The 27,442-nt window shown below is 35.2% G+C and overlaps 3 protein-coding genes and 1 long non-coding RNA gene across 5 annotated transcripts; 3 read left to right on the top strand and 1 right to left on the bottom strand.

The window, feature by feature from the left end:
* Nucleotides 1–406: 406 nt before the first annotated feature.
* On the top strand, nucleotides 407–4,394 carry LOC140014479 (uncharacterized). Its single transcript, XR_011821240.1, has 2 exons — nucleotides 407–678; nucleotides 4,028–4,394. It is a non-coding gene; the product is annotated as an uncharacterized lncRNA (long non-coding RNA).
* Nucleotides 4,395–5,630: 1,236 nt separating this feature from the next.
* Nucleotides 5,631–7,498, top strand: LOC113710280 (protein PHLOEM PROTEIN 2-LIKE A2-like). Its single transcript, XM_027233197.2, has 3 exons — nucleotides 5,631–6,026; nucleotides 6,190–6,317; nucleotides 6,682–7,498. Exons 1-3 carry the CDS (start codon nucleotides 5,979–5,981, stop codon nucleotides 7,100–7,102), a joined length of 597 nt encoding a protein of 198 aa, XP_027088998.2. The 5' UTR covers nucleotides 5,631–5,978; the 3' UTR covers nucleotides 7,103–7,498.
* A 410-nt stretch (nucleotides 7,499–7,908) lies between these two features.
* Nucleotides 7,909–9,505, top strand: LOC113710279 (lectin-like). The gene is made up of 3 exons (XM_027233195.2): nucleotides 7,909–8,209; nucleotides 8,456–8,574; nucleotides 8,967–9,505. Exons 1-3 carry the CDS (start codon nucleotides 7,961–7,963, stop codon nucleotides 9,334–9,336), a joined length of 738 nt encoding a protein of 245 aa, XP_027088996.2. The 5' UTR covers nucleotides 7,909–7,960; the 3' UTR covers nucleotides 9,337–9,505.
* A 1,275-nt stretch (nucleotides 9,506–10,780) lies between these two features.
* Nucleotides 10,781–23,445, bottom strand: LOC113710276 (phosphatase IMPL1, chloroplastic). Of its 2 annotated transcripts, none has more exons than XM_027233192.2 (10): nucleotides 22,815–23,445; nucleotides 21,146–21,216; nucleotides 19,616–19,749; nucleotides 18,515–18,603; nucleotides 15,470–15,527; nucleotides 15,240–15,292; nucleotides 14,546–14,644; nucleotides 14,226–14,339; nucleotides 12,523–12,627; nucleotides 10,781–11,068 (listed from the first exon to the last, which is right to left on the bottom strand). In XM_027233192.2, the coding sequence occupies exons 1-10, from the start codon at nucleotides 23,142–23,144 to the stop codon at nucleotides 10,970–10,972; spliced, it is 1,152 nt and encodes a 383-aa protein (XP_027088993.2). In that variant the 5' UTR covers nucleotides 23,145–23,445; the 3' UTR covers nucleotides 10,781–10,969. The 2 variants fall into 2 exon arrangements, with proteins under 2 accessions (XP_027088993.2, XP_027088994.2); XM_027233193.2 differs by having other exon boundaries at nucleotides 12,523–12,624; nucleotides 22,815–23,436.
* Nucleotides 23,446–27,442: the final 3,997 nt, after the last annotated feature.

Raw genomic sequence — 27,442 nt, 5'->3', positions numbered from 1 at the left:
AATGTATCATGCCCGAAAGATGAGGGACGAAATGTGTCTTGTGCCCAAAGTTTGGGGATGAAAACCGGTATTTGTCCTCCAATTTTTCATGGTAGTGTATGTATATTTATGAAGGAATTGTTTAATCACCCATTAGACCAAAATTTGATTCTTTCAGAAAGCAAACCTGTTTTGAGAGAGAATTCACTTGACCAGAGACTTGATTCCGTTAACTAACTTCAGCGGCAAATTCTTTCCAGTCAGGATTGCTTGGCAAAGAAAAGCATATGTGCAAAATGAACGTTCAAGCTATTCTAAAACATTTGTTCTTTGTGACACGCCATCTACTTTTTCATACTTGACAATAAATGTGATTCTCTCCCAAAGCATAACTAGTAACTATTTTTATGATGTAAACATATTTGAAACAATGAGGTTCACCCCTCAATCTGGTACTAATTATATATATTTGGCGTCATTTTTTTCTTTACTAATTTCAGGGATGCAATTAGATTTGCACTCTCTTTATACCTGTTGATTATATCTATTTGAGTTTCTGCACCTTGTGTAAAAGTGGAACCTCTATGCTTGATTGTTTCTGAGAGCCGGAGTTTCATTTTCCCACTTGCAAACTTCGATTCAAAATGAATCTATTTTGGTCAACCATCCTACTGGCAATGTTGCTTATAATCTCTTCAGGTACATCTCTTTTTAACAATCTGCATTTTGATTTGAACTTTCAATATGGCACTTAGACTGAACATTGCTATATATTACTCAAAAGCGCTAGCAAGGAATTACTGAAAATTAGTTTTCATTTGATCGTTTCTTTCTCTGCATTTTTCAGAATAGCAGTTCAGTCTTGTATCTTGGGATTAGTCGCATATGCTTCTTTTGTGCTGTAATAGTGCCTTCAAAGTTATATCAGATATTAGAAATCGAGCATCACATATGTGGATAGTAATCTGTTGGTTTGACAAGGGTCAGGGAATGGCTGGTAGAGTTTTCTATGTAGATGCATAATTCGAATTTTAGATGTAATAGTTGAGGATGGACGGGTATAGGGGGACAAAAAAAAATAAGAATTTTATCCTTAAAAACCAACCATATAAGAGGATTCGGGATACGAATGATTGTCAGTGACAACCATCTAGAGCGATGTAATATTTTCTAAACACTTCGTGTGAATTACTTGTAAAACTTTATAATAGACACGCAATTATTATGAAGAAGGTTCACATGAACTGTAATAAAATATCACACTCCTATTGTAAACGTGTACAAACAATTAAGAAGTAGTTACAATTTGTTTAAAAAATATTACACTGTTTTGGATGATTGTCACTGATAACCGTCCATGCCCTGCATCCGTACAAAGAATTATCAAAATTAATGATAGACTAAAGAGTTATCTCCCTTAATCGCATAAAATAACTATGTCCTAGTTTCAATTACCAAATAATCTGTCAAATAAACAAGATCTTAGCTTTGGGAACCTCGATTTCTTACTTCTTAAAGTAAAAAGTTGGAATTATATTGGAATTTTGAAATTTTCATACTTGTAATTCTAATTGAGTTGAATTTACCATTTGAATATCACACTTGGCTTAAGCTGATTAAACCAATTCGTCTCTACTTTGTAGACATTTTGTTGATATAGTTATATATTGTTGTCGTCTGTGAAAAAATAAAAAAAATTGAAAAATACCATACAAAATATTATGCGGCATTGATCATATAATTCCCTGCATCATCTATTGCTTGTTTGTGGTTTAAGAATGCATTAGAACTCAATGTTGCAATTACATTTTACGGTACTTCTTTGCTCAAATTTAGTGAAAATTATTGTCGGGTATTTTACATACGTACAAGTTAAAAAAAAAAACCGAATTACATCCATTCACTGCAAGTATACAGGTCAACTAGTAGTTTAGGGTATATATCGGGTCGACCCCACTGGGAAGAGTGAACAATTACCGGTATTACTAAAGCTTCTCTATTATTTAGACTATCAATGAATTATAACAAATTTAACCTACTGAAATTATACAAAATAACAAATAAAAGCTCCTTAGGTTGTGGTATCCCTAACTACTCATGCAAGTGCTATATTTGGATCATTAAGTACTATATCTAGGCTAGTTATGGTGTAATTTCCTTATACATTTGAATCCTACTTTCGTAGTGAATCATTTATACTCATAACTAATCCATACCTATTCTCATGGTTATGAAATTAGCTACAAGTTCATTTCTTCAGTGAAATAACATGAAATGAATCACTAAAAACCACAGAGGTGCATCTCTACTTTCGTGAGTGTACTCCCTATATTTAACACTTCTTGAACTAGTGTTAAATCTCAATTTTCATTGCAGAAACAACACCTTAGATAATCACAATCAATGGTACCAAATTAATCATGATTTAAAGAGTCAAAGTGCTAAATAACTTGCTCAAATCATAGCAATCAAATAACCAAATAATAAACACTAACAATTATAGAAAGTTCAACCAAACCCAAGGTATAAACTTTAAAGACACATATTAAACATAAAATCCAGAACTTGTTTATTAGCTAAACTTGGAATCAAATACAAAAGATTAAGAGTTGGAGAAGAGATAATCCTTGTCACATGAGATTCAACTTCTCCTTCTTCATCTCCATCTTCATCCTAATCTATCTAATAAACAAGAATGGATGAACTAACTAGCTAAACTATCCTACGCTAAGGAAATGGAAGAACTACATTTTTGCACTCTTCAAGCTTCCTCCCGTATGATAATTTTTAGACCTCCCAAATGTCTCTGCATATAAACTACTCTAAAGCTCATTTTCCACTGGTCAAACTTTCCACACTTGATTCCCAAATCTGAAATTGTTAAGATAGTCAATAACAAATGTTTTTGACTTGAAAATAAGCCACCTTTCTTGCCATTTTGTTTTCTAAAGCATGTGCACCAAATTCCCTTGCAACTTATAGCTGGAAAGTACTCTGAACACAAGAGAAATGGCTGACCAAATTGCAGAATTTCGGCTTCAAAACGCGCCTACACAAAACGCGGCTTTCAGTCGCGTTTTATCAACTCGCGTTTTCAATTCTGTGTTTTTGGCTTCATTTCAACTACAATTTTCTCTATGATTAAGGCCGAAATAGCTTTTGTGTAAAGCAAAAAAGTTTTAGCCCTTTGAATTAGATTTCCAATGCTTCAAAAATTATCCAAATCGGAGCTTTGTAGACTGAGATATGATTGAAATACTAACACCTGGTCAAACCCCTGTTTTCAACTTTGGACAGCAGTGTTGAATTTTGGTATTTCGACTTTTTGACTGAGTAATCGGCTGAATTGGATTCTGATGTCTTCATACCGAATTTAGATCTATCTCTTAGCTTCAAAATGGTATAAAGATCAAATCAATCCAATATGTGTAGCTCCAGATATAGTCAAAATACGAAAATGTGTCAGAGTTGTCAAAGCTGACTTTTCTTGATTCAAATTGCATTTCTCCTTTTACACTTCATATTTTATTTTCACCACTTTAATCTATCTTCAATCATCCAAATATCTTTTCAATGCACTTCATTTGATGATTGAATCATTAAACCTACAAAATATGAAGTTTTTACCATAAAAATCAATAGAAATGCAATGTTCGCCACTTTAACATAAAATGTAGATTTTTACCAAAACCTTAGTTATTTTAGTTATAAAACTAAATAATCAAACCAAAATTAACTAATAAAATACATTAAAAATACGTAAAATATATTCTTATCAATTATTTTTAAACGCTACTGTGTTGAATCAAATGGAGAAGTTTAGCCAGCGTAAATCAATATTTTTCATGAATAAAGTCAACCAATTTAATTAAACTGGATCCTAATCCATATTATCTACCTCTAATAATATCACTTTATAAGCTTTATCCTCTTTTTTTTTTTCTTTGGGGAAGAATTAAGCATCTTATACTATGTATGAAGTTACAACTAGAGAGATAAACTGCAAAAACACATCTACTGAACTTCATATATTCAACTTCAATTGCAGGCTTAGGAGTTGAAGCTGTTAGTTGCATAACAATTCCAGAGCATATCTGTCATGAGAAGATTTACACCAACAAATGTCAGCCAAAAAAATGCACACAAAAATGTTCAACAAAACCAAGTGGTAAGGGCACATGCAGAGGCAACATTTGTGAATGCAAATATTATTGCAAGCAACCTCCAAAGTGATCCAAATTTTCGCAGAGGCATATCTCCAGGATATATATTGTTGTTATTCATGAGCCAAGATTGTTTTGTACATAGTTAAGTTTATGCATCTTGCTTCTGTTTGTTGATTTACACATTTGATTACATGACTTAGCTGAAATGATATGTTGTAGACAATGACATTTTTTCATTTTTTGCCCAAATAGGAGGAAGTTAAGAATATTAAGAACCCTCTCCATTGAGATGTTAAGAATATCAAAATGGACATATATTGCACTTTTTTTGTCCAATGTAAGTCCACTTCTAACGTAGAAAAAGGTGAAAAAGTATCCTCTTAAATACATATGTCAAGGCTGCATTCCAAATTTCTAACAAGTGGTTCCATTTCTATACATTCTGAGCGTAGCCAAAAATGAAAGAAAGAAAAAATGCTCTTGGACGGTACAATATTTAATATGGTTGAAATTAGAGGTTTATAGCACCCAGAAATTGAAGATTACACAAATGATGGAGGAGTAAATGCAAGAAGTTGCATTAGCCCATTTTATTTTCTTTTCTTTTTCTGTCAGCAAATTAGTTGAGATTGAAATTACTAAACTTCCTGATCCTCTCGTCCAAATAGGATTTAAGTTCGTGATTTTTGCATATTTTGCAAAAAATCATCTTATATTAAACTTGGGATAGAGATATCCAATCACATGACTAAATGAGACTGCAATAGAGCTAAAATTTCAAGCTCAGAAGCATAAGGAATAGGCTTAGAGAAGTTGATTCGATCATTCTCAATAATGTCTCAATAACTACTTAATAATAAAATCTTCTAACCCATTAAACGATTCATCTAATCATGTTCAACATTGTATCAAATCCAGTAAACTTTTACAACAATATGCTAGACTAAATTTTCTTAATTACTTGGATTTAATTACGTATCCAAGCATCCCTACCTAATAATAGAATCTTCTAACCCATTAAACGATTTATCTAATCATGTTCAACATTGTATCGAATCCAGTAAACTTTGACAACAATATGCTAGACTAACTTTTCTTAATTAATTGCATTTAATTAAGTGTACGCACAGAATAATAGAACGTGAACAGAGAAAAGCGAAAGCGAAAGTGAAAGCAAAAACAACATCAAATGGACCACCGCAAAGGCTAATTCTCAAATAAGGTTGGACATATCATTACTGCCATGAGATGGTGTAAGATGGCATGTTGTAAATCTTGATTTACAGATAGATCATCTCACAAGCATATAGGATCATCATATGTAAATTGCATATATTTTAGTGGACAGTTTATCATAGACTTAGTGGACAACACAGTCTATCATATATTTTAGTGTACATCAGAATTTATAAATGTGTGTGCACAGTAATCCTTTGTGTCTTGATGGTACGTGAGATGATTCTTCATCAAAATTTGGGAGGCACATGGCAAATTCCAATGTTTTTATGACTGCAATATCACATCTAAATTCTGTATTCTAAAAATGGTAGGTCTCCTGAAGAATGAAGTGTATGAAAGAGATTGGCGATTTTGATGACTTCCTTTCTTTCGGTCTTTTTTTAATTATATCAGATGTCCCCTGATGGGACTTTTCTTTCTGTCTGGTAATGACTTTTCTAACAAGACCACTGTCTTTTCACCACTTCAAGTAAACTCCATCATTAAGGGAGAAGTTCGCTAATTCTGGTGTTCTAAGGAAGTTCTCCTCCCTCTACAATCGGGTACATAACTATTTTTGGTTACAACTTTTGGTGATTCAATCAGCAGCAGAAGATGGAGATTGGGCAAAGAAACGACTATATCAGTCCTCACTGGAAAAGGGTAAGTGAAACTGCAAAGTTCAGTGTCTAATTTCCCTGTGTTTAGTTCCTTTTCAAACGCAAAAAAGCATTTTCTATGTCCAGACAAATCCAGCAATTGATCAACGACTTAAGAAACAGTCAAAAGAAGACCCTTTCTGACTTGTATACTTCTGTACTGATAGGATCCGTCTTTCATAGAAGGGCCAGATTCTGCAGGATCATTTAGTATTCCGGTCCGAGCTTTGAACATCGCATGGGGAAGAGACCATCGTTACTGGCGATTGATTACGCTTGGCGAAGACGAAAATAGGTAAAATGTTAAGTCCTGACAATTTCTTAATTGATGTTTAGCCATTTCTGTGTACAGGAGACTATTCTGCTAGACTAGTCCTACTTTTTTTTATTATTATTAAAAAAGAATCAATAATAATTCTTCATTTACCTTATGATGATTCAAATCCGTAACCTCTTGGTAACCTCTTGGTTACAGACGAAACATTTTAACTACTAGGTCAAACTTCGTTGTCAAACTAGTCCTACTTAAGCTAGTTTGATGGCCCAAATCTGTAGAGTATACCTCATGCATGTAATCTTTTTTGACTTGTATATTACTGCCTTTACCTGGTATACCTAACCATATGACTAAAATGGAATTAATCTCATCTTGCTTACAGGTCAGTTGGCTTTGAGGAAGCTGTATTACTCGATCAAGTGAACTGGTTTGAAGTGACTGGAATGTTGGACATTCCATGCTTGAACTTGGCCGTGCACACCACCTATAGACTATACTATGTAGTAAAGTTCTTGCCTGGTGCATTTGGGTGGCATACGGCCGATGTCAAATTCATGGTGAAGTTCAAAAATACTCAGGAGATCATGTCTACTGAGCTCATCATACTGGAGACCTACAAGAAGCAACCTGATCAGTGGCATGAGATACCTGGTGGTAAACCCTTTGTTGTTAACAATGAAGTTCTAATCACTACTGTTGAGTTTGGAATGTTTGAAGTGGAAACTGATTGGTGGAAGGGTGGCATGGTACTTGGAGGGGTCAAAGTTAAACCAGACAACCCTCCTGCCACAGAGCTGCAATAAATAAGAGTCTTTACTATTGTTCTTATCATCATTTTTTCCTTTTTTGGAGAGAAGGAAATGGATAAGATTTGAGGAATATTGAGCTATGTTGCAGTCGTTCCTTCTCTTCCAAGGCCTTGGAATGTGTTTATTTGTTTATCCTCGGGTGAAGCCGGACACCATCTCAATATTTGTGTATGCGCATGCTTGAAAAAATCATGTGCTGTTGTTATGGTTTCCAGACATCCTACCTTGCTGCTTCCAGGACATCTAACCAATTCTTTATCCAGTTTGCTTTATGGCAACATATTGAGTTTTTCCCTTTTCTTTTTTTTTTTTTCCCATGGGAAGCAACATTTCTAGGATTAAAGATCAATTTCATTTCCATTGTAATGAGTACATGCCTTCTCTTTTATACTTCTTTTTTTTCTGGGATGCTGATCATTTTCTTTGTTTTATTTAAGTCGTTTGGCCTTTTGCTTTTTTTGGCAAATTTCCCTCTTAAAGATAGCAAAACAGCATAGGCAGCAGGCGCTCATCCTCTACCTACTAATGCAAGAAGAATACTACTACCTTTTCTAAACTTTTCAATGGCTGAGAATAACTTTACAAAAAGTAGGCAATCCGAATGTCTTGATTATAGCCGTTAGTTATCAGGAGAAGAATAATCTTCTACTAAAAGATTCGTAAAAAAGCGACATTTACGTGAAGCCCAGCATTCAACTTGTAGCCATCAAGAATATGTGCTTCCTAGCTTGAGATTCGAGGTCCACTAAAAGAGAATATATCAACCTTTAACAAAGCAATCATGCTTGCAGAATATAAGCGCTGCTACCTGCAGCATAAACAAGGCTCCCCAAAGACTTCCTTTAGAACGAAATGGGGGCAGAGTGGTCACAAGATGAGGTATCACAGCCTACTGAAGAACACAGAAAGGAAACCCCTCCATGCACTCCACAGATCAACAATAATGAGTCTGGGGCAATTCAGAAGACTGCCACAGAACTTAAGCTTCCTCACAATCACGAAGAGATTCTCAAAGATGCTGATGCACCGGTTGACAAGTCCTCTACTGAGAAGCTCTATGATCAGCTATATGCAGGAGTATTCTTAAACCAAAAAAAGAAGGCAAGTGATTCTGTTTTTCAACACATTCACAAATTTTGGTATGTATCTGCAAACATCCACATGGTTTACAGATTTAGGAGTATTCAAAGTAATGCATCCTACTGAGTCTGAAATCCTGTTGGGTAGCCAAGTGAATTAAAAATTCCAAATAGAGCTATCATCACCATTTCTTTCATTTTATTTTTCATAAAATACGAACTTAATTGTGCAAGAATAGTTTTTACCAGAGACTTTTATGTAATGCAGAAGTATTGGATTGATAGGACCTCTAAGAGGAACTGCTTCATGCTATATGCAAGAAATCTTTCAATAACCTGGGCTGAAGACAGATCCTGCTGGCACTGGCCCTTCATAAAAGAATCCAGGTAGCTACTGAGAAGCATAGTTAGCAGACAAAACAAGAAGTCTGCGAACTGTGTCTAGCTCCATCCAGTACCCTAATAGTCCTCATTTATTATTAGCAGGATCAAGAGCTGAGGTAAACAAAGAACAACGACACGCTGCATCGGAAATCGAATAATAAACTAAGAGATGAAAGTCATAATTTTTGTAGAATAGTTATGAAGTTTTAACACTTCTTGGAAAGAATCTTTTTGAGTAAACGGTTAGTCACCAAAAGCCATGTCATTTGTTATGCACAATCAAAATTCAAAAACCAGATATGCCAAAAACACAACCAATAACAGATTTATCATGTGTTACAGACTGATGCTTCTGGACTATAAATTGATTACTTGTGCTGCTTCCTATTTTGCAGTGATGTGACTCTAGTTGCTGCAGAGCTGCTGAACGTTTGCTGGCTGGAAATTCATGGGTGGTTCAACACGGTCAATCTCACACCAAGAACTCTCTATCAGGTTGTATTTGTTCTTATGTTAAAAGATCCTGCTTATGGATGGGGAATTCCAGTGAACTTCAGACTCATTCTAGCAGATGGAAGCAGACAGGAACACAAAGAAAATATGATGGACAAACCTAGGGGAAAGTGGATAGAAGTCCTAGCAGGAGAATTTGAGACGTTGCCAGAGAATAATGGGAATATGGAGTGTTCAATGTATGAATATGAGGGTGGGGGGTGGAAGAGAGGACTGGTCATAAAAGGAATTCTCATTCGACCAAAAGACTGAAGTTCTTCAGCAATCAGCTACGGCTGCAGAGGCAATTTATGCTGGACAAAGTTTACTTTCAAATCACACGAGATGAAGAATGCAATTACAAAAACCAATGTACTGAGGAATCAAAACAACAAGATGATGCTTCTATAAATAAAATGCCTTAAATTTCTCCTACAAACAATTTATCTTTTACACCTGTGTATAAACACTCCGAAGCACGTTGGTTGTTTAACTTTCCACGAACACAATTAATAAAGGAGATGCCCGGGGTTAACCTCCAAACCAATATAAGATTCATTTGACAACCTTATGAACACTACATAGACACAAATCTCCTCACTAAAAGTAATATTGAAAAAGATTATATGGCCTATGCTTTTGATGATACCTCTAGATCCATTCAACAGTTCACAAGTACAAACTGTAAACAACAAAAGTTACGTGGTCAAAGCATTTATTGTACTAAATTCCAGATAAATCAATTTATGTAGAAAAATAATCATTCAATAATTATAGAAGGTAAGATAATTAGTGCTGAAACCTTATTCTATACTAATTTAACCGAAAAGTGTATCATGGATCTATGAAAAACTTCATAATGAATTTAAATTTGACAGTTGTATCATAATCTGAAAATATAATAGAGAAGAAACCTGAAAAGCAAAGAACTGCGCATTTGTCAACTGTAGACTGGTTGAACCCAGAAGAGATTATTATTATGTAGGTTCTTACTAGAACAGACGCTCTCCAACCAGAATAGAAAATTCTATGGAGCATAACCTCTCCAGAGATATTCTAATAACTAAAAGTTGGACGGACATTCTTCATTAGAAAATTGTAGCTACATATGTCTGCACACAAATGACTAGGTTCAAGATGTAGATACATAAATCTTCACTCTCACCAAGGCTTATTCAGACCAAGAGCTTCAGGAGAAATTTCAGTTTGTGACATCTATTCTAGACATTAGTTCACCAAAGATTGCATTTGTGTTCAGACATGTGAAATCCCTTGTACTCGTAGTACCAAATGCTAGAGGACCTTCTAATGCCATGCATTTGGGCCAATTTCCTTGGACATAAGAGACAATTATACAGAGAAACATACAATATCACCAGAACCAAAATTCAAAAGTTTCAAGGAATTCATCACTGAACAAAGAATGATCAGATGAAGGTGCAATTTTAATTTTTATCCTGTGCCAGATGTTTAATGCAATGACTTAGTTACTGCTCCAGCTACCAAATGCGTACAAAGTATAGTATACAAGGAACAGAGGGGGACTTTTCAAGGGAAGCAGAAAATGAGATATCTATTAAATGAAACTCAGACCCATATTTCATAAGCCTATTTCCTTGTCTACATCTCAATATCTACCTCTAAGAAATTATTATATATTTAGCTTACTAAAAGTAAAATTTTGAGTTTAGGATATGAAACAACTACTCACTTGCAATTTCAGCCAAAAAGAAAACGACGAACTTCAATTACTGTTGATTTTACATCAGTCGGAAGCATTCAGTAGTATACGCTTGTATAGAAAGATATAGAATCTCAATAAAGATTAGAATTCAATGAAGTCATAGCCACCAAAACCTAACAGCAGGTCTCGTATCACAGGCACAAAAAGAACTATGTAGGTATGTCAAATATCTGTACGGTAATTTTCTGGCTTGTACCACAAAGAGAAATCAATTCCTTTGTTCTTTAATCTCTCAGTTGCAGGACCAATTCTCTCCAGCAGCTGCACATTTAATACAAGAATATCAGGTGAAGACTAAGGAAAACAAACAAAATACAAAAAAAATAAATGTTAATACTTTCTCATAAAGAATTTCCTATTCTAGTCAGCAATCACATTCTAAATACAGGTAAAGCACACGTCTCTGCAGCAGTCAGTCGTTTGAACTCAAACAGAAACAGACGAGTGGAATGAGGTAATAACAACAGTAGCGAAAACAATACACATTGTCACGAATACATCAACTGATGGCCCGCATATCCATGGTCACAAATCCAGTAACAAGCCAGCAACTTCTGGCTAGTGGTAACAACCCAAAAAAGTGACTAAAAGGATTCAAATACATGAACTGAGGCAGAGGACAAGTGATGGTACTAACTAGGTAAATAAGAGAAAACAACATTACATATGTTATACATAATACCAGATATCACAACCATCCAGTTTTCCACCAGATTCCACACCAAACATGTCCCCACGCCACTCTTTAGCTGTGCTAGTTTCCTGCTCTCCACAGACATCCACAGTTGTCATATGTTCCTACCTACTTTTACCCACCATTATTTGGTTTGGAAGCTCCTACAGCTTAAAATAAGTCCTAACAGCCAAGGATCGAGATGCACATTGAAGATGAATTTCATGTGCTAAGATGGATAGCAACATTTAGAAGGCCTTCTGGGGCTTGTGAGGAAAGTATAAGTTTGAGTATTCAATAAAAAATTCAGCTTCAGGGTGTGTCAGTTTGATGTGTCTTTTGATCCATTTCACATATTGAATGGTTACCTACTCAAAGAAACTGTACATGGAGTAAAGTCCAGTAAAAATCATATAAAACAACCCAGATTATTTTCAAAGTTACAATTAACTAGAATAAAGATCTTTGGAGGTAGCTATACTAGCACGAGATTGCCTACAACTTAATTTCTTCTTCTGATCAAAAGACTGTAAGCACTCCTTTGGAGTGCAGTGACTGGTAAAGTGCTTCTAAAATCAAAAGCTCCAACTTCAGCTTCAGCTTCATCCAAAAGTACTATCAAGTGAAAGTACCTAACCCAAGAATTATTAATGAAATTAACAAGCACTTCACAAGTGTAAAGATTCCAACTAAAAGCACCATAGTCCAGAACGAACTCTAAAGTAATTATACAAGATCTGGATGGTCAGTCTCCAAATCAGATCGATAGTAAACAAGCTTGCAACCATCATGTTTTCTTTCTAGCAATTGTTAGAGAATATTTAGCTTTATTCCCCTGTTGGATTTCATTCACGATTTGATGCATATATGGGATAATCATATAAAATATTCTGTTACAGGGAAAAAAACACACGCACGCACGCACAATTACACCTTACGCGAAGATTGCTGTTTCTAAGTTAAAGCATCACGAGCTTAAATCTGGGCTCATCACTGAGAAGAAATTAAATTGTGAATGCAGTATACAAGGGGGATAATTAACCTTTGCATGCAATACACCATTGGATACCAAGACTGATCTATCAAATACTGAAAACTTCCCACCATCCATGCAAGAAACTGCTCCTCCAGCCTCTTCAACAATCTGCTAGAATTTGCAATAACACATATTCCATTATGAGCCAAGAGCAGCCAGCAATAACCATAAGAAGCGAAAGTGACAACTATCACTTTTAGAACCCTGAATCTTGAATGAAAATATATAATCAGATCATCCAAATCCTTTATCAAAGTTTGTACCTCAAAGTAGTACATTTAATTTAAATACTGCAAAATTCTTAACTAATCAATGAAAGACTTCATATAACACAGTTCTAAGCATCATAAGTTGAGCCATTATTCTGTTGTGATCTAAAAGCTACCTTAATCTCTGCTATGCTCAATTTTGAGAATAGTTATTAAACCTGGCCTGGCCCGGTGGTTTGACCAGTTAACAAGGTGAACAGGTCATTAGGCCAGGCTGGGTAGCTAATCTGACTGGACAAGGCACTCAACCGCTAAATTTCAATGACTCAGTGGTTCAACCAAAAGAACCAGGAACCCATGAGGTTTTTTAAGAAACCCTGGTCTGTGAATTTTGGAGAAAAAAGTTAATCACATGCTGCTGCTTCATTTCAAACATGCAACCTCCAACATGAGGTGGCAAGCCTCCCCGCTGGGCCAGTAGCTCTCCTGATGTTAGTTGAAGGTTTTCTATATATTTATTTATTTCTTAATGTCCTCCCTTTATTGAAGCCTTTTGTTAAAGCTTCATTATGCCCTCATCCTCTGTGCTAAAAATTAAGAAATTAATTGCCAAAAGATATATTATTGCAATTCAATATCAATCAAAATGATATATTATTACAATCCATCCACAAGACAAATTTGATTCAAAATAAAATTTTACCTCTGGAAGTTAAATTAAATGAAATAAAAATTTACACTTGAAAGTTGGTTTGAAATACTAATGAAATTTATTGCTCTTAATCCTTAAAGTAGTTAATTACTTAACATTTCATTGAAAACTGAAGAAAAATTTTGTAGTAAATTGGAACATATTCTGTTAATATCTATGCAATATATATTGCATTAAAAAGTATAAGTACACTATATTTAATTTTAAAAAATAATATTTTAAGATCAGATTCAATCAACCACCCACTGGTTGAATCTGTAACCCATTGACCCACCCCTTTCACCGGTTTACTGTCCGGGACAGATTTAATAAGTATGGTTTTGAGGCTATATTGTTACATTAGCTCATAAAGGTAGCATTCACTTTATTAGAGACACTACTTCACCAAAACTTTTCCCTGTTCAGTTGACTTATAGTCACTGCAATCTTTACAAGAAAAATGCAGGCATATCTTACACTTCATGCTGATAATAAGCAGATGGCATACAGATGGAAAGGATAGCAACAAATTCCTAATTTAGCAGAAAAGTCCCAGTACGTTCTTTTTGGTAAGTAAACATCCTATTTATTTGAAGTTCAATAAAAGTTAGACAGCAATGTTGTGTCAAAATAGACCATTGTCAATCTGTATCATTAAAGCACTAGATCGAAAGAACATAAAAGAAATAAAACTGTACTCTCAATGAAATAAGCCTGATACTTGAATTTCTACAGGAATTTTTACAAAGTAAACTGCAGACTCATCTTTTGCAAGTTTAAAATGGCACAATAAAAAAGGAAAAAATTACCAATACACCAGCTGCCATGTCCCAGGGTTTTAGACGATATTCCCAATAGGCTTCAGCAATCCCAAAAGCAACATGGCACATGTCCACGGAAGCAGCTCCAAGCCTTCTAACACCCTGACCAAGAAGAGGACAAACAGACAGATAGACACATAATAAGATGGAGAAAGAAAGATAGAAATAAATAAGTTAACCGTTAGTTCTTAGTTCGAAAAAGAAATAAGTGTTTTCATATTTGGGATTAAATAAAGCTAACAACTAAAAAAGGTAACTCAGGATTATGGTTTCTTGTAGTTTATATAATAAGTAGAAGAGAGTTGTACCCTGCTAACATCAGTAAATTCCTTGAATAAATCAATGTTGGTAGCCCATGCATCATCATGTTCATATCCAAATCCAGTCACCAGAAGCGATTTTTCCACCTAAATGTCAACAAGTACAAAAAAATGTTAGCTGAGAGCAAAAGAAATTCAAATTAATAAATCATAAACACCTAAATAGGAAGTGACATATTAATGTAAGTTATTGTTAGTTTGATACAGTTGATCAAACAGACTGCTTAACAGATATATTGTGGCTTTCAATGTAAGCACATTGAAATTGTTACACAGAAGAATATATTGTAAGCAACATAAGATTTGTCACTATTTCCTTGTCTAGCTTTCCAAGAACTCAGAAGAATTGGAAACTAGTTCTTGCATAGGGCTTAGATTGGCATTGTCTGATGTAACAGCTTAAGATTCTTTGCATGTATGAAGGAATGCTACCCTTGTGTAAAATCTGAAATTCTCTGATCAATAAAAGTTTCTTACTTTGCCAAAAAAAAAAAAAAAAGCTTGAAGCAAGCAAAATGCTGGATTTTAATACTTCTGAGAAATGCTGTTGCCATGAGACGTGCATGTCCTTTATAAATATTAACTCAGAACAAGTTACTTCATGTAGCCATCTAAGACCATGAAGCTATACAATAACCAGAATCTCATTAACATTTTATCTGAATGTGGTACAATCACTAACCTTATCAGTTTGACTGACATGAATCTTTTCACCATTGGCAAAGGCACCTTCACCTAATAAAATCAAGATTAGCAATTAACTAATTAATCAGTATTTGTCTTAAATCCAATACTAAAAGAGAAAACAAAAATTAAGGGGTCAAACTGAACTGGACTAAAGTAAGTTTTCTTGAAAACTAAAAGAGAAAACAAATAGAAAAACTTTAACTGGGCTAAAGTAAGTTTTCTTACCAGAAGCTGCAGAAAAGGTGCGAGTATTCCAGCACATGGGGCCGCCAACAAACTCTACCTACAGATATGCAACTGCATAATCAACATGGAGTTACAAAAAAGGAACTGTCTTTTTTTCGAGAACAATAACATGGGCAAATTCTGGGTTTATTTACCTTTCAATATGCTTGGAAATTCACAATTAATCAGATTATAACCATAAAAGATCCTTGATACGTCAATTTTTAAGTAAGAAGTACAAATTATAAAGAGAAAATGTCGAATGTGAATCCCACCTGCATGTCACTGAAAGTTTACTTTTAATAATATTCAAAAAGTAAAAGACAACTCGAGTTCCCTGAGAGGAGAAGATTCTCTTTTTGACTCTCAACAGTATCAGGAAAAATTGCTAATCAACAATACTACATTTGGAACACTGTCTTTTAAACATCAGATGCTTAACAATGCACCCTTCTGTTCCACACCCTAAAAAGTGTCTCTGTACTAATCAAATTGCTGCTATTCAAAGTTTACAAGAGCATAAACATTTCGATTTAGATTTTTATAACCATCACATATCGTCATAAAGGAGTAAGTAAATGATTCCTGGTGCTGCCTGTGTTACGACCATGGTTGTATGATAAAAGGGCATTTGTGGTTACACACACATACTCATGGAGACACAGTGCTCAACAGATGAAGTACCCATAGGGCTGTAGCCACTGAAGCTTAAAGCACAGGCACATTCACCATAAGCAAATTTGTAGTGAAACTGGAATTTTAGGTTCAGAACCTAGCTTGACGATGTGTTTGATTTTTGGGGGAGAAATGATGCAGCAGCTATGATGTAGCTAGAAAAGGCCAAACCTTATTGGAGACTTTAAGTTAGAGTTGGTCATCAGAAAAGCTTTCATCCAAGGCTAGGTCTCGATGGTAAGTGTTTGTAATGTTTGGACTGCAAAGTTCTCTGCTATCAAGGCAAATTATTGCCAAAAAAATGCTGTTTGGATTGCTACAACATTGTCCAAAAACAAAAAAATCTTAGTGCTCTAGTTTTCTATCCAATGGCAGTTGTGATCATAACGGAACATTTTTGTAAGATAATTTGGTGCATCAAATGCTAAGTGATTTAATTGCTTTTCCATTAAAGAATATAAGATCAACGGCCCAGTTCTAATGGAAATTGGACTCTTCCCAGATAAGACTTTACTCGGACTTTACTCCTAACCACAACCCTATCCTTACTTCTGAGCTATCCTACCTACTGACTCTTTAAACAAACTCACGAGGAACTGGCTGTCTTGGGAAGAAATGAAGTAAGCCATGGCTCACCACTTTCTACCAGCAGATCACAAGCAAAGAAATGCATACAGTTTGTGCAACTAATGCAAGAGAATATGAGAGTGTGTGACAATACTAGTAAATTCCGTGACTTGCCTACTTGCTATTGCTTAAATAGATGGAACAATGGTGTATGATTGCTATGTCGGCAATAGGATTAAAATCTTTGTTTTCCTTAAAAGTTGCTTCAGTAAAGGTGTATTAATTGGCGGATACCGACTCAAGTTGCTTCTTTCAATGAGGATATGTCCGAAATTCCCCCCAAAGGTTCCTATCCAAATTGTTCGTAAGAAGGTGAGTTCACTGACATAAATTTCACTTAAAAAACCTGTTAATAACCCACAGAATCACCATGATGGCCACCAAAGAAAAAGCTTCATTAGCTTTCAACTTCACAATATGTCCACAAAGTTTCCCGTAAAAGCTCCTCTGAAAAATGTCTAGAGAGAAGACAAATCTACTCAAGAAATACATGTGCAGTTCCTTTCAAATTTAGCTTCAGAAAAAAGATATCCACCTGTGGATTCAGTCAAGATACAAATCAGCATGGCTATAGCCACAGAAGTCATAGACAGCCACCTTCAAAACTTTATTAACATTCCAGTTGATTCATCAACTAAATTTTTTTTTATGTTAACTCTTCCTGTGGATTTAGCATTGGAAATTGGCATTCTTGATGATTTTTTTTTTCTTTCCTATTGAGATTAATGAGATCTTTTTCAAAATATCTAGACGAAAATCAAGACATGAAGCACAAGCTTGTTTAAAAATCTATTTTTCAACCAGGCAGGTGGAGGCTAAATTAGTTTGACTGGAGTTAAAACTTTAAATAGTTTAACACTTAAACTTTGATTTGGTTGCTCTAATTTAGTTTGATTATACATCGCACTATCTCCAGGTTCATTCTCTCATTCTCTTCATCCTCCCCTTCTTATGGCCCGTGATGGATTCTGCTGATCAATCAGTGATCCTCAACCTTGATCATCAGATGATTAGCTCGTTAGTTAGACAGTTGACAGAATCAGTTTTTGTAGCCACATAGTAGAGTTAGTTACAGCTAGATGGAATTCAGTTAGTCGTTTTTGCTGTAGTAGCTGGATTGTATAGTCAAGCTAGCTTCATAAATAAGCAACTGAATGTATCATGGAGGCTATTGTCAGATGTAATTTCTCCTCTTTTCTCTAATACAATCTCTCCCATTTTCCTCTCTCCACTGTCTTTTCGTTCTCTTCTTTTCTGATTCTCTTCTCTCCCTACTCTCTGATACTCTCCCTCTCATTAAGCCATAACACCACCACCCCCCCCCCCCCAAAAAAAAAAACCACCCATGGGGCAGCCTTTCTGATTCAATTTCAGTCAAAATGGAGGCAGCCTACTTATAGCTGCCAAGTCCAACGGGTCAGAATATGAAAGAAACTTGAGTTTATGTGGTATACACAAAAAATAAGGATCAAAGCAGTGGTGTATTTCAAAAATTACAGCTTAGTCTCTCAGGTTTATGAATTGCTACTAAGCAAACACATAATTCAGGTTCTGACACAACCTAGTGCGCCTTTGACTTAAACTGTCATTTTACTGTACCAAACACATGTTTAAAAAATGTTAGGCTGACACAAATGAGCAAATTTATAAAGAAAGATACCATGTGCTAATCTAGTAACTCCAACTTAACAAATGAAAATAAGCTTTTGTCAATGCGATAGAATAAGCTCTTCCATTGCTTACCACAGTGGCGGCAGCTGGCTTGCCTCTAAACAATACTGCAACAGACACAGAAAAGCTAGGATAACCATGTGCAAAGTTTGTGGTCCCATCTACATTGTGGAAAAGAGGTAAGCTGAATAATCCCTTCATATAGAGAAAAAGCAGTATAGCAGCACCTAGAACTAAAAAAATAAAAATAAAAATATAGCACCAAGAACAGATGCTACTACGTCTTTAAGTAGTCTGTGGAACAGGATAGCAAAAAGCCAAACTAACTAGAAAACGTAGTTATATTTGAGCAATGAAAAATTAAAAGCTTTTCAAATGAAGCATTCAAATTACTCCTACAGGGAGCCCTCAAAACTATGACACTCAATATGCTGGTACTAGAATTCATGGAATAAATCAGCAAGAAATATTGTACGAATTCCACCAAGGCATGTCAGTTTTCATGCTTTCAAGAATTTTTGCACGCTCTCGTGTTGATGGAATGCTCCGGTTCAAGGCTCTCTTTGCGAAGACTTAGATTCTGGGGTTGGTGAATATAAAATTTATGCCCAGCACTGTACTAATGCTCAATTTCTAGCCAAGTTATGCTGCAGTCTGACAACATCACAGGCAAACTCTGTTTGTGGCTTTGTTCTCCAAAGCTCAAAATAAGCTATAAGCAGCTTTGTGATATTAATAAACAAGTTAATATTGAGAATTTGTTATAAAAATTCTAAGTATGGATTTGTTTTCATTTTCTGAAAAGCTAAAAGATGTTTCCAAATGCAACTCAAGTTGCTTACTAAAACAGCTTATAACTTGTTTTAAGCTGTTGAGAACAAGCCCTTATACATGATAAGCAAGTAAAGAAACAGGAAAGTAAAATTAGATAAACAAACTACATCACACAATGGAAATGATAAACCAAAACATGGAATGATGTTATCACATAGACACAAGAAGATGGTCCAAAATGTAAAGTGACCGCACTGTCAGGAAAGATATAGGTAACTATACGGAAAACCACTTCAAGTAGCTTGCAATAGTCTAGTCAAGTTCCATAAAGATAAGGAATTCAGGATAAATATCATGTAAATCTGTATGTAGACAAATTAACAGATTTATGAGCCAAACCTAAAGGATCGATACACCAAAGGTAATCAGAGGAAGAATCTCCTATAAGCCCTCCCTCCTCACCAAGAATTAGGTGATCTTGGAAGTTATTCCTGACAACATCTAGAATAGCAGCCTCACTCATTTTATCTGTGCTGGATAAGAATTCAATACAATAAATCAAGATGCAAAATTAGGAATAAGACTGCTTCAAAAAAATGACAATAGGAATATAAGAGAATTGTAGAACTGAGATGCAATAATACAAACTGTAAAATTAAGATAAAGATACTGAGCAATTAAAGAGAAACTCTTTCATCTAAATCATAAAGCATGCCCTAAGCAGAAAATGCATAGAAGTGAGGGTAATATAGCATGTCAAAAGTAGAGAAACATAACTATAACAGCAGAAGAACAAGAGCTAGAAAGAGTAATATAACATGTCGAAAGTAGAGAAACATAACTATAACAGCAGAAGAACCAGAGCTAGAAAACAAATAACAAAAAAATAAAAATCAAGAAAGATAACAACTTTGAAAGTTGAGATCAAGTACAGAAATAAGACAAAGCATATCTAGTACAGATGCATTTTAGCATAAGAAATTGCCAAAGCAAATATGAAATTGTTCAACGAATTTGGTCTCTGAAGCATTAACAAGATGATCAGTGTCTGGTTAAACAAATTCAATTTTCTTAATCAAAGAGGCGAAAGACATCAAAAAAGAAAATGTTAAATTAGAATAGATCACATATTTCACCTGTAGAATGTTTAACATTTTATGTATATACATAAAAAAATTTTGATTTGGTGGATTAGGAAGACCCCAGTGATAGAGTTTCAGTAGTCTTGGACTGGAAATGCTGTATTACACTTTTTTGAGTTCATTTTGGTCTATGTTGAAAACAATAGCCATAACTAGGTGAACAGAATGGATGGAAATCATAGTGCGAACAAGGTAAGAAGAATGTTTATGTATTCTTTTCATGGTTGGCACAAAGTGCAGATAGGAAGTCAAGGTGCCAATAACAATAGCTATAAATAAACGAAAGCAGCCAGAAAATCACAAATAAGTTAGTTCAATCCAACGGCATCTCTCTACAGGGAGTATTGATAGGTTCATCATGATAGAGGTTAACGCATGGGTACAACACACACTACAAAGATAGAAATTTTATGATTGCATGATAAACGGCATTTCTCCCAGAAAAAAAAAAGGACGTTAAGATATCATACAGCTGCACCTGTGCCCTCCAGTTATGATATAGTTTAAACACAAAAGGGATATGCGTAATACATGCATCAAGAATCACCCCACTAGGGTAAGCTTGACATGGAATTTGGATATAAATAACTGCATTGTGATCCTAATGTAAAATATGCTTACTACCTAACATATACATCAGTTTTAGCAACTCTCAAAACAAGCAACCAATCAAAACACAATCAATTTCAAATAGTAACTAAACAATCAAAAGAATTGCTTAAATATGCATAATTTTTTATTAACAGAGGTCTAAAGCACAAAAGCATAGGTACTCTATAATTCTTACTCAGTCACCAGATCGCTGAGTCCTATTTTGTAGGCAATAGTTCGAGGCTTGTTCACAGTATCCATTACAACCTGAAATGAATTAAGAAAGCTTAATTAGATATCCAGAAATGATCTTGCTTTTCTTCAGAAATCAGAAAATAGTAGTGATTTAAAGCAATTAAAAACAATGGAAAGAGGAACCTATGTGCTCAGAATGAAGGATAATGACAGGGATTATAGACTGATGTTGACAAAGCGGAAGAAAATAAAATTATGAAAATGAAGATCAGAAGCATTTTTTCACTGATTCATCTGTAAGCAATGGTAAAGTCATCTAGAGGCAAAAGGATTTCAACGTAAAACATGCCATGCAACTGCATTTTGGGAAAAAAAAAATAGCAGATTAATTCTATTCATGGTCATCCATTGAAAGAACATTAAAACCACAATGTATAAAAAAACTTGTCTTGATGCCAAAAAAAAAAAATTTTCAAGATTGGTGGAATTTTCCCCATCTCTGGCCTACATCCAGGATTTACAAATATTAGCCTGCATCTCACAAATAGAACCAACAAAGCATTCTTGAATGCAAATGATTCAGTCGCTCAAAGAGATTAAAACGCAAAAATGGCATGAAACAAAAAAGGAAAATAATATATTCTGTTGGATCATTACTAACTTGACAAATATGGATATAAGATCATTAAAGTAACTTAATTATAACAATGTTTCAGGCTTACGTATCTATTCCAACTATCATACTGCACGAATAAGCCTATATTAGCAACAATCTGAACAAGATTATTACCAGAACCAATCAATGCTATTTCATGAAATACAGATTGTTTCTTTTTCGCCCACAGGTAAGCATGTCTTAACGTTACATCTTTACAAAGCAGTATCCCATCAACTCTTAAGAGTCCTGATCATCTTTTTATTTTTCCAGTCCTGTCTGCTACACTTACCAAATACTCTTAATTCACTCCAATAGAAAGACATTAAAATCCAGGTCTAAGCAATTTTATTTAACCATACCTTGATCAAGAAAATACCTTGGCAAAAATTATTGGGAAACCTTCTAAGAGAATTCTTCTATAAAAGCATGAAAGGCCTCATAGGGTTAACTTTTGCAGTCAAAATTTTCTTCTATTTGGCATTGTTATAAAGGCCTTGGTGCATTTAAAAGTTGCAAGGACTTACGATCAACAATTTATAACAGTACAGTTGCCAGAAAACACGAGATGGTTTTCTTGGCCATTCCATCCATCACTTTTTGTAACACCTAATAATTGACTTTGGGAATGGATATCATCACCTCATTCCTTAGTGGCAACGTAAAGGAACTCGATATCACTTTCAATTAAACAATTCCAGTTTAGATGGTAATAAGGCTACTAATTTCCTTAAAGAACAGAAAAAGCTACTGAATCCACAGCCAGCCTTGGAAATGCTGTACAGGTAAAATTCTACATCATTAACAACTTAACGGATAGTGGGCAAAATCGGCAGATACAGATAGAGCCATCAATTGAAATCTCACATCCAACAAACTTAATTAACTGCTGCCAAACAACTAATTTCTCCAAGAAAGAAACGACAATAAAGCACTGATCCTATATTCACCTTGAGACTGGTTTTTCTACACAATTGACAAGTCATAAAAAATCAAGAGTTATATGGAATCAAACCTTAGCACCAGTCTCAGCAGCAGTTTGAACAACTTGGAGAAGCTGTTTGGAAGGAATTGGCCCAGTTGACTCAGCACCAACTTTAAAGAACTGCTTTTGATTTGAAACTTCAGAAAATACAGAGGCCTTGCTGCATAATCTTCTTGTGGGCATTGCTTTAAAAGATGGTATGCTACAAAACCCATCTCTGCAACCCCTGAAGGAGTCCAAATTTGCATTGGAACTCCTAAAGTATGAAACTTTAGGATAATTACGGGGTAGAATTGATGTATGTTTTTGACAAAATTTGGAGGGTGTCAAAGTGGGTGAGAGCAGAAATGATTTCCCCATCAGGAGCAGTTGAAGATTCCCCTTGGTTAACTTTTCCGGATTTTATGTTCCTTGTGCCCTGTCTGCAGAGTACCAAGAAAGTTGTAAGGTGTGCTATTGCTATTACAGATCCGCTTCTTCTAGCATTCAACCTTGTTAGCGTGCATCATGTGCACATGTTTTCCTCTGTCTTTTTTTTTTTTTTTTTTTGTTTTCCTCTGTCACCGAATACGAAAATGGATGATCCTGTGTTTGAACCGGGCAGGAGCGGTCCCGCTCCCGAACGGTCTCCTCATGAGGTCCAACGAATGGACCACAATAAGCCACGTCAGAAAGGCTTCGGAGGGGACTAGAACGACGTTGTGCTGAGGAAAAACGGGAAAAATAAAAAGAAAAAGACTTGATGGACCGTGTCATGAAGCGTCGGTCTATTCCCGTGCAACTGAATAGTCAAAACGAAACGATAAGTGATAGAGCAGTTATTTGGCACATTTTGCATTGTCGTCTTGTTCTAATTTTGGCTATTCATGGTGCTAAGAAAGGGAATTTCACTCATATTTGATATTTGTGTGAATTGTAGGTGGTTAGCATTAAAAATGATATCTTGAGATGAATTTCCAGAAGACTTCTCATTTCAGGGTGTGGTCACGCCTTAAAAGGTAGACATTACCGAAAGCCGGACTCCGGTCCACGCGAATCGCGAGAAGCATGGGATAAAAACTCCAAAAGGCTAGCTTTGCTTTTGTTTTCAATCAATTGGGTCACGTTTGAGAAGCTCCTGACGGCGGCTATATAAAGAATAAAAAGGGAGATTCAGAGGCATCAATACTTTAGCTTTAGTTTTCTTTTCCCAGATCTGTCAGACGCTTTTTCCCTTTTTCTTTTTTCTCTTCGGTAGCAATTAGAATAGGCCAGACGGCTATTTTCCTTTTGATTTTTACGCTTGCTCTGGACAATTTCGGTTAGCCTTTTGCTTCGTACACTGGTGGCTCCAAAACGAAGACGAAGGCAGGGCCTTCTCTGTTGTTACTGCAATTAATTCCCATTCCCCAATTCTTCGGCGAATAATTGAATGACTTCAATTAAATCACGCGGGATTGACACGATGAGGAGCGGCTAATTTTCTCCTCTACCAAAAGGTTGACGCGAGGGCGCGGTCCATAATATCTGTGAGATCTAATCGAATCTTCATTATTTCTTCCAATTTATTGCTATTCGTGCGTTTCCTGAATTAATTGTTCATGGGTATTTTATTAATTGAATATCAACGGCCGGGTATTTGATTTAATTTAATAGTCTACTGCCACGTTAATTAAATAGAATCCGTAATTGTTCATTTAGTTAACACCTCGTGGCAACCACCATAATTGATTTTATGATGGGGAAACGCAAGATCTAGCTTAAATAAACCCTCTTAGCGTGTTTATTGGTTAGGGTTGAGTTCTTCTAGCTTTAATGCAATTGGGTAATTAAATTCCTACGGTCGTACCTAGGGTTGTTATCTGGTTAGGGAAGCAGTCAATGGTCGTACCTTGACTGTCGAAAAGGTAAGGAAGAATTGGTTGTCATAGCTTATTGATAACTATAACCAACCTAGTGATGAATGGGTGAAATATCTTTGCATCGATGATCATTTAATTGGACCGTGCCTGAGCAGTTGATCCTTTGGGTGGAATCTTATTAATTGCTATTTTTAGTGAATTGTGCTTTGTGAGTTGGTTTTGAATTTAGTTCGCTTTATTTTTATTCTTATTTTTATTTTGTTTGTTTGCCTCCTATTGAAAATCCCCCAATTTCATTCTACTAATTTGGAAAGAAATAATTTCCTACCCGCTCCCTGTGGAATCGACTCTACTTGCCATTGTACACAAAAGTAATATTCTTATAGACTAATCTGGTATATCGGATCAAGCAAACTCTTCGGGAACAGGGTGAATCAAGTAACCCATTGCACACCTAGGGTCCCTGCTCCACTACTTGGATTTGTTCTATAATTATTTGTGGTGGTAATTAGGACTTTTTAGTAATTATTATTGCACAGGTTCGGCACCTGTCAATAAGTGGCACTTCTTCCAAAATAATCCTCACATATTCGTTTGCGCAATTCTACAAAACAGAGCAAAAAAGAAAAGTAAAGGGAAAAAAACATTACAGAATTGGAAATTACCAGGTAGTAGACGAGAGATAGCAGGAAGTAGTAGAAATCGAATGGCTGCGAAGGAAATCACGGCAAGGAGAAATAATAACTAGTGGCAGAAGGAGAGAGTTTAGGATTGGTACTCAAATATCAAAGGGCTTGAGAAAGGTGAACAGGAATTGTGAAGTACAAGGTTAGGAGATCCGGAGAAAAGATAAAGCAGAAGAAACACAGGTAAGAAAATAGCAATGGTATCACATAAATTGTGGATCGATTTGACTTGTAGTTGTCTTTTGCTGTATACATCGTTGTGAACAAATGGACTGATTATACTTGTTGCAGTTTTGGTTGAAGCAATTGTTTAATACAGTGGAAAATGGATAATACGCTGGAACCTTCGGTTGCACATAATAGGTATTATAATTACCAACATGGGGAAAGAAATGTATTGGAAATTTTGCACACCAAGTGCTTGCAAAATCGCATGCATGGGTTGGGGATTGTTATGGTTATTGTGCATGAAGTTGGTGTAGGTTTTGTTACATAACAATGCCTGAATGGAGATTAAACATGATATGGGCTTCTAAGATGGTACATGCTGTTGAGGTAGACATACAAAGTGAAGTGAAATGGTTACAAGATATTTCATTTAAGGGCGCCGTTTATAGCATGTTGGAAATGTATTAATTTGTGTAAAAGAATACTAACATGGAGTGAAATTGTTATGCAGATGTAAAGTGAAATCTCTTAATTGAATGAAGTTAAATCAAGGTGCGTCCACCAAACAATAAAAGAAAATAGAATAAAAAAGTATAAAAGGAGAAGGATTAGGGAGATGAACATGCGTACAAACCATGAATATGATGCCTCATTTTTTTTACTTCATACTATAAACACAAGAATGAATAGAAAAGAAATGAATAGTGGAACGCATCGAACTTGATAAGTAGGAGAGTATTTTGAATTTCAAGAATGGTAGGTAGAATAAATAACAAACTATGTAGTTTGGCATACTTAGTGTCGAAAAAAAGGTTAGAAGTCATGATAGGTATTGTGTTTGGACATGAAGTTTGATAATTGTTGCATGCAATGAGTCAACAGTGACACCATCAGAAGTGATATGTGAAATTGTCACAAAATTATGTGAATTTGGCACCCTGTGTTTGTCACTTTATTGGAATTGTACAATAGCACGGGGAGTAGAAGAAGAAGTCGCTTGCATCGAATATGCTAAGTAGGAGAGAAGATTATAAGTTGACAATGGCAGATAGAAAGTATGCCAAACTGTTCAGTTAGGCATACTCAATGTGGAAACAAGTTTACAAGTCTTGATAGGTATTGTGTTGCACATCATGTTGGATAACTCGTTTATGCAACGAGTCACTAGTTACACCTTCAGAATGGTGTGTAAAATTGCCCCAACATAATCTGAAATTGCAAGAATGTGATTGTCACTCCACTGAAATTATATACTAGCACAGTGCTTAGATAGACAAGTTTATTGCATGAAACTCAATAAGTAGGAGAGTAGGTTATAATTTGACAATATGTGGCAGAAGAAATAACAAATTATGAAGTTTGGTATACTCAATGTGAAAAAACGGTTACGAATCTTATTAGTTATTGTGGATGCACATCATGTTGGATAATTGTTACACGCAGTGATTCAGTAGTGACACTATTAGAAGTATTCTGTAAAATTGGCTGAACATACTTTGAAATTGTTCCACGGATTTGTTACTTCATTCGTATTGTTGAATAACGTGATAAATAAAGGAGAAGTTGATTGCATCGAGCTTGATAGGTAGGAGAATAGATTATGATATGACTAAATTAGGCATAATTAACAAGAAACTTTGCACGGTGGCAAACAAATTGGGAACAGAAGATTACTAGTACAGTAATTATTGTGGTTGGTTATTATGTTTGATAGTTGTGACACACTGTAGGTCAGAATTGACAGTAATAGAACTGCTCTGTAAAATTACATCAACATACTGTAAATTTGCTTGCCCCCGTGTGCTACTTTATTGGTATTATACAGTAGCATGCTAAATAGAAGAAGAAGTTGATCTCAAGCAGAATTTGATAGGTATGACAACAGATTATGTTGATTAGTGCTAGTTGGAATAAATAACAACCTGCGAAGAATGACTTACTCAGTGTGAAAAAAAATGTTACA

The sequence above is a fragment of the Coffea arabica genome, chromosome 9e, assembly GCF_036785885.1.
Source record: "Coffea arabica cultivar ET-39 chromosome 9e, Coffea Arabica ET-39 HiFi, whole genome shotgun sequence".
Lineage (NCBI taxonomy): Eukaryota > Viridiplantae > Streptophyta > Magnoliopsida > Gentianales > Rubiaceae > Coffea > Coffea arabica.
This window is presented reverse-complemented; position numbering and strand designations above follow the sequence as displayed.